This window comes from Octodon degus, unplaced genomic scaffold, assembly GCF_000260255.1.
Source record: "Octodon degus isolate 3935 unplaced genomic scaffold, OctDeg1.0 scaffold00060, whole genome shotgun sequence".
NCBI classification, from domain to species: domain Eukaryota; kingdom Metazoa; phylum Chordata; class Mammalia; order Rodentia; family Octodontidae; genus Octodon; species Octodon degus.
Window position 1 is genome coordinate 4,418,903 of NW_004524636.1, and position 7,808 is coordinate 4,426,710.

Below are 7,808 nucleotides of genomic sequence, written 5' to 3' on the forward strand. Positions count from 1 at the left end.
TGCCATGAGCTCCTCCTCTCTGATGCCCCTCTACCTTGGAGACAGTCAGCTGTGGACTGAAACTTCTACGAACTGTGAGCTGAAGTAAACTTTTCCTCTTTTAGCTTTAAGTGTCAGATATTTTGTTCAACCAATGAGAAAAGTAACTAAGACACAGGTATAGTGGTGCATACTTGTAACCCTGCACTCAGGAAGCTGAGGCAGGAGGATTACTATGAACTGAAGGCCAGCCTGTGTTACATACTGAATTCAAGGCCAGCATGAACTAAATAGGAAGACCCTGACTCAACAAAACAGGGGGCTGGTGAGATGGCTCAGTGGTCTAAAGCACCTACTTAGAACAAGCTTAGGGCTGGCGAGATGGCTCAGTGGTCTAAGGCACCTACTTGGAACAAGCTTGGCAAAGCACAGGGACTGCAGTTCGATCCCCCAGCACCACATGCCAGCCAGCCCCGCCCCCCTGGTGGGCTGAGCAGGTCATACACACACACACACACACACACACACACACACACACACAATAAATAGATAAATAAAAAAAATTTAAAAAAAAGAACAAGCTTAGCAAAGCACAGGGACCGCGGTTCAATCCCCCAGCACCACATGCCAGCCAGCCCCACCCCCTGGTGGGCTGAGCTGGCAGCGCACACACGCACATAAATAAATAAAAATAAAAAAAAAAACCAACAAAAACAGTGTAAATGAGGAAACTGTGGGTGCACACAATGGAATATTATACAACAATGACATTATTAATACTATATTAATTAACAATATGGGTGAGTCTCTAAGACACAATTTTCTTCTTTTGTCTTTTCTGAGATAGGTTCTCACTGTGCAGCCCAAGCTGTCCTTGAGCTCATATCCTCCTGTCTGTGCCTCTCAAGTGCTGGGATTACAGACGTGTGCCACCACATCCAGCCAGCCTCACAATGTTGAGTGACAGAAAATCTGTGGGAGCATATGCCATCTAATTCATTTTATGGGCAACTCAAATGCAAGCCAAGGGTCGGGGAGCTAGCTCAGTAGAATAAGTGCTTGTCTGGCAAGCGTAAGGGCCTGAGTTTAATCCCTGATTGTGCCAAAAAAAAGAAAAAAAAAAAAAAAAAAAAGCAAGCCAAATGATTCCTGGTGTTAGCAGTGAGGAATAGGGGTCACCCTGTGCAGCAGTGACAGGGAGAGGTCTAGTACATAGCTTGGGTTAGGGAACAGGTGATAGTCTATCTCCTCATTGGGGTTACATGTCTGAAGATCAGTTACATATGCCCTTAGAAAGGCCCTTTAGCTAAGTATTTTGTATTTCAGCTAAGATTTACCTAGCAGAGACTAGCTCACTAGTATACATGAAAAGCCAGCGTGAAAGGCCTGAAAAGAGAACATAATAAGCACAATGAAAATGGAAAGTCATTCTTGGTCTCAGGTGAGGTCTGCTCCTCTTGTGTAACAGGTACAGCAGCCAGGTGGGTAAGCATGAATCAACACCTTAGTGCCAAGCTGACTTATCACTAACCAGGTGAAGGCAGAGAATCGGCACCCTAATGCCATCGCCTAAGGGTACCTTAGATGTCACCAGTGGAATGGGCTGTCCAGCTGATGCCCAGGGAGCTTCCAAGGCCCCACAGACTCAGCTGCACAGAGGTGGTTGGGGCTGAAGCTTCAGGCTGCTCTTTCTCTTCCTCCTCCTGGGAGAGATGGGTGCTAACAGGGAGGTGCCTGCTTTCTGGGCTGCGGGAGGTGGATGGCCAAAGAAACCTGTGATCAGGGTGGCTGGGTTAGCCGGGAAGTGGGGATGCAAGAAAGAGGCACTGCCGGGAAAAGATGACTCACTGATCTTTTCCACCAGCTTGAGCATCACGCCGCCCACGTGCAGGTCCCCGGACACCCTCAATGTGACATCCCTCTGCTCCTCTGCTGTAGGGTGGTCAACTCGGACCACAAGTTCCCAGGAAGCTGCTGTGAGGTCCCCAGGGAGCATTGTGGCACCAGCAGAGTCTGCAGGGAGAAGAGGCAGCCCCAGGTCAGATGGAAGCAGGAGGAGGACATGTGAGCAGACCCTGCAGAGCAGGACATGTTTCGGTTTTGCTTTTCCTTACAGTCTCTTCTTCAAACACTCTGCAGGGCTTCTGGGGTCCAGACATGAAATTCACCATCTTAACTGTAAAGACACAATGTCTTATAAAGGCAGTAAACTATGACCATCTTCCAGATTAAAAAAAAAAAAACAAAAAGCATTCACTTAAGTATAATTTATATACAATTGAATGCACAGATTTTCATCTATACTCATTCACTGCATTTTGCTGTATGAAAATTATTTCTCAAAAAAGTTGATATTGGGGCCCTGGCCTTAGCTCAGTTGTTTAAGTGGCTGCTTCCACATAGCTGTCAGCCTCAGGTTGCTGTAGTCCGATCCCCACAACACTTCAGCCAGCCAAACCACCCCTGAGGGCCTTCGGAGCAAAAAAAAAAAAAAGTTGATATTGCTGGGGAGATAGCTCAGTAGAATAAGTGCTTGCCTGGCAAGTGCAAGGTCCTGAGTTCAATCCCCAGTACTGCAAGAAAAAAAAAAAAAAAAGTTGATATTAAACAAGAATGCCTTAAAACTTTCTTCATCTCTAATATTACTAATAATGTTTATTAGAGCAAGTCCCTGACTCATGAATGAATTCTGTTCTGGGAGGCTATTCTTTTTATTTTTTTTTTATTTATGTGTACGTGTGTGTGTGTGTGTGTGTGTGTGTGTGTGGCCAGCTCAGCCCACCAGAGGGCAGGCTGGCTGGCATGTGGTGCTGGGGGATTGAACCGTGGTCCCTCTGCTTTGCTAAGCTTGTTCTAAGTAGGTGCTTTAGACCACTGAGCCATCTCACCAGCCCCTGGGAGGCTATTCTTAAGTTGAATTTATTCATAAGTCCAACAAAATGAGTTTTATACACTGTTGACACAAATACATGGTGTGAAGCATAAAAAAAAACCCCAAACACACACAAAAATACACTAAGCCCCTGACTGTACCGTACTGTACGCACTGTACTAATACACTGTATGCACGGCAGCACAACTGTGACTATATTTGGCAGATCTGTTACGATTTGATTCAGTTCTCATCCAGCCTAGTGGGCACCACTCTTCCGTGATTTGCCTGTGACCACAGATGTGAGTGATCTTTGTGTGTGATCCTTGGATAGCCGAAATATTTGTAAATCAGGATTTACTGTCTTACACCCCTCCAGTGGATACTGACACCTGGTACGCAAGCTCAAAAAAATGTAGCAGGGGCTGGTGATATGGCTCAGTGGTCTAAAGCACCTACTTAGAACAAGCTTAGCAAAGCACAGGGACCATGGTTCAATCCCTCAGTACCACATGCCAGCCAGCCCGGCCCCCTGGTGGGCTGAGCTGGCCACACACACACACACACACACACACACACACACAAATAAATAAAATTTTAAAAAAAGTGTAGCAAAATAATCTTGAGCTTCATTCATTATTTTCGATAGTTCTGGCCCTAGTGTGAATTGCTGAATTACTATGTGATCATTTAATATGGCTGAAGCCCTTAAAACAACAGCTTATCTTCCCAGAGACCACCTCCCCGCTTCTTCTCCAACCCAGCCCAAGGTACAATTTCTTTTCACCTTTCCTGCCACCTCAGGGAAGACCCCAATCAACTCTGATATTTCTAGACATCCCCCTCAAGCTCCACCCCTAACAGAAGTCCATAAGAGCCCCAGCTTCCTTTGTCTCAGGTGGGGAGGATCTAGCTGACCCATTTGCCCTCTATCCTCTCCGTGCCTTTGGAGTTAATAAAGGCTTCTTTTATCTTTCCCATCTCTTTACTGTACCTCCAAAAAACCTACCAATTTTACTTTAAATGAATATAGACACCATCAATAATTATTGTCAGGTATCTGATTTACTTAGGTTACTGTTTTATGCCATATAAAAATTGATCTGAGCCAAGTGTGGTGGTGCACATCTGTCAACCCAGCACTCGGGAGGCTGGAGGATCACAGGTTCGAGTCCAGCCCAGGAAACTTGGTGAATTAGTGAGACCCTGCCTTCAAATAAAAGGTGCAAAAGGGCTGGGGTGTAGCTCAGAGTGAAGGCCCCAGGTTCAATCCCCACTGCTGAAAATAAAATTAAAAAGATCTGTAAATGAATGAAGTTTTTGGTTATACCTTTGGCAAAAGATTTAAAACAGGGATCATAGATGTAAAAAGAGTGCTTTAAAGTGCAGAGGTGATGGGAACTTCACACCTGCCCGGTTCTCTTTTGGGGGTGCCAGGGGGAAAGAAACTACTGAAATCAAAACTGAAGTGTTTCAGTAGGAACATCGGAATCTAAAACTGGCAGAATTCAAAACAAAATTTGAGATTGTCAGCCTTCTCTTTGAAACAAACAATGATGCTACCAATGAGGGCTGTTTAAGAGATGTAAAACGAGTGTTATGCAAATAACTAAATCATCATTTCCCCCACTTCATTCTGTAACAGTAGCTCATAGCTCAAAAACATGTCTGGTGAGATAGCACACATCCAGCACTCCCAGCATTAGGGAGGCTGAGGCAGGAGGATCTTTGGGAGTTCAACCAGCCTGGATTACATACACAGGGAGCTCAAGGCCAGCCTGAACTGCGGAGGGAGATCTTGTCTCAAAAAGACTTAAAACAAACAAACAAAGAGGAGAAATCCCATTTCTTGAGGCCAGCACTGAGAAGCAAAGCAGCCGCCCACATGGGAGGTAGTTAAGGTCCCTCCAGCTGAGGGGCTCACGCCAGGTGGGTTCCTCAGCAGCCTGTGGGTGGGGGGCCAGTGCTACCCCAGGCTCACACCTTGAGTCACAACCACCCAGTGAAACATGAACTCCAGGACTCCACTTCTCCCTTCAACTTTGCAGACCAACGACCGCATCTGAGGAACGTTATTTTTACCAACAACAACTAAGCACCTGGGATGGGTTCACCTGAAAATGCACTTTCATAAGCACTAAGGGAATCTCAGAAAACACTAAACAGATAAGCTGAACATTGCGAATCCATAAACTAACTGACCACTGCAAATCTTAGCTGGTTTAGGGCAGATTTAATATGTTTTGAAGCAAATTCAGGAGTTTGGAAGTAACTAGTGTTTTATAACCAGGAGGATCCCAAGCCTGCACCCCGTGGCCTCTCACTGCCCGCTGGGTGAGGGCAGGAGTGATTTCAGGGTTTGCCTGGGCCTCAGTCATCACAGCCTGCGGTACTGGGCAGCATTAGGACTGACTGGCTCTGCACTAGCTGTGGTCTTTCTGCGGGCTCCCTACTCCCCTCAGGAATCCCTCTTCAGAGTGAAGAATCCAGTTCTGAAGTCCTGAAGTTGGACCAGGAACACAGACAGGAACCCCAGGCTTTCTCAACCCAAAGCCTCATTCACCTTGCTGGGCCAGGTCTGCGGTAATTAAAAGAAAAGAATTTAAATCCTCCTGAGCTAAACTCCCCGAGGCCCTTACTGGGCGCCTCAATCCACAACCACCTTTCCCAGTGCGGGCATAGTAAAGATACCCTTGATAATCCAGCTCGGAACTCTGCACCCAGCCGTTTGCTCAGAGCCTTACAATTTCTAAAATGATAGAGTAGCAGCTTTCGTTTATAAAAATGTTTTGACTAGAAAAAAGATGACCTTGCTTTAAGACGACTGTTCCCCAGGCGACCAGACACGAGATCTGCTAACCTGGGAGGGCAAACACTGGTCCCACAGGCCAGAGGCGAGGAATCCCTTGCTTGGAGCCCCCATTCCCCCCGCCCCAAATTGGGAGCTCAGGTTCACATCCCCTGCCTGTCGTTCTGCACCTCGCTCGCTTTCCGAACTCATTTCGGGCAGGCAGCAAGCTGTGACTTGCAGGGTACAGCCAGCTCCGTCGGGGAGACCAAAGCGAGCAGCGCGGAGAGAACGCCGGGGAGACAACCCAAGGTGTGGGGGGAAGAAGCCCGGCCGCCTCGCCCTGCGGGCCAGAGGTGCTCGGTGGCCGAGGCCCACCGGCTGTCTTCTGCCAGACTCGGTCTGTCTGCCCACCGTGCTGCAGTGCTGGGTGGACACAAACCTGTCCCTCTTCCAGGCCAGACAGCGCCTGGGGCTTCATTACAAGTGTGTCCCGCGCGGCGCTGCGCAGAACCAGGAAAACATTTCTAGAGCAACCACCTGGAGCTCTAGAGGGCTGCAGCAAGGAAGGGGACATGGGTCTCAGGTCTCGACAGCGCCTCTCCCGGGCTCCCGACCCCAGCCGCGAGCACCCACCTGCTGGCCTGGTCTGCGGCAACATCCAGTCCCGGCCGCGCACGTGCTCACTGGGGCCAGAGACCCGGCAGGGGCCACCCAGGCGGAGCCGACGGCTACGAGGGACGCGGGCGCGCAGTCTGCGCCCAAGCGACTCTGAGAGGCCGGGGCGGCGCAGGTGAGGGCACGCCCAGCCCGGCCTGCCCGAGCTTGCTCCGTGGGGGAGAGGAGGAGGCGCAGCCTGCAGTTTTTAAGGCCAGAGGTGGCCGGACGCAGCTGTGAGTCGGGAGAGCCAGGAGCGCCCCGGACCCCCACCCTGGCGACCTGGCAGGGGGTCCCCAGGCGAGCCCGGGTGGAGTCCAGGTGACTAAGGCCCCGCCACTCCCCCTAGCCTCGGGCGCAGTCTTCGCTCTAACCCCAGGGCAGCAGGCTGAGGCTGCTTCCCAGCTTCGGGAAGAGCCCCGAGCACCTGCGAGCAGCCGGCCCGGAGAGACCTCGGCGACTCACCGCTGAGTCAGAGCGGGATGTGAATCCCCAGCAGGGCGAGGCGCGAGGACGGAAGACCCCGGGACGCCAGGCTGGGCCGCGTCCGCCTTGGCTCACCTCCGGGTTCCCGCCCGGTCTGCGGGTCACCTCCTTATTGGATCTGTTTCCACAGAGAGGGCCACCCAGGAAGGGCGGGCGACCTCGAGCGACGTGCACGAGCTCCTTCCTTCCTCGGGGGAGAGCTGAGGACTGTTTGCTGCGTGTGGGGGTGGAGCTGGCTCCAGGCTGTGTTGGGCAGGTAAACATTAACGAGCAAGGGGGTGGGGGGAGTAGTGCGCTCCACCAGGCGCAGCTAAACGCAACTGGCAGTCACTTTAGCTAGCCTAGCTAAATGAAGAGACCTCAGTGTGATGCCTTTCGGGTCATTTGTTGGGTCTCAGGCCCAAAGCAAGCCTGCACAGCACAAAGGATGTGCTAAGGTTACACGCAGCATACATACCAGGGCGCCCGCCTGTTTATTTCCAGAACAAGGCTTAAGGCATCCTCGGGTGCCATGGCCTGCGCCTAGTGGCATCAGAAAGGGCAACTTATTTCTTGTTTTTTGAGACAGGATCTCGCTTTGTAGTTCAGGCTGGCTTCCAATTCAAGGTGATCCTCCTGCCTCGGCCCGGTCTCCCTCCCTCCGTAGGGCTGGGATTGCAGGCCTGCACCACCACATCTAGCCACAGGCGACATTCTTTAAAGACTCTCCTTCCTCGTTCAAAGACCTGATTCAGATGAGAACTTTTTCTTTTTCTTTTTTTGTGGAACCGGGGACTGAACTCAGGCCCTTGCGCTTAAGCGCTTATTGTACTGAGCCATCTCCCCGGCCCCAGAAATTTTCTTTCGCGATTTCCCTCCAAAATTTCTAGATTAAGGCCCCTCAGGGAACACAGACCACGTGAAAAGAACAGACATTTTTGAGATACTGACATTCCAAAGTACTCTGGAGGAAAACGTTAATAATCAGGTAAATAAAACAGTGCTAATCAGTAGGGTTTCTCAGGAGTAGCTCTCCAGTATGCAGAA

General features: G+C 50.2%; 1 protein-coding gene across 3 annotated transcripts in view; it reads right to left on the bottom strand.

The window, feature by feature from the left end:
- Positions 1 to 6,998, bottom strand: part of Fermt1 (fermitin family member 1) — a 32,568-nt gene extending 25,570 nt beyond the window's left edge. The window contains exons 1-2 of one of the 3 annotated variants that reach the window (XM_023718581.1): positions 6,858 to 6,998; positions 1,828 to 1,992 (exon numbers count right to left, since the gene is read on the bottom strand). In XM_023718581.1, the coding sequence (XP_023574349.1) occupies positions 1,828 to 1,975 (148 nt within the window). In that variant the 5' untranslated portion in view covers positions 1,976 to 1,992; positions 6,858 to 6,998. Of the gene's footprint in view, positions 1 to 1,827; positions 1,993 to 6,275; positions 6,397 to 6,761 lie in introns of those variants that run through there. The other 2 variants (XM_023718580.1, XM_004634285.2) reach the window with 2 other exon arrangements.
- Positions 6,999 to 7,808: the final 810 nt, after the last annotated feature.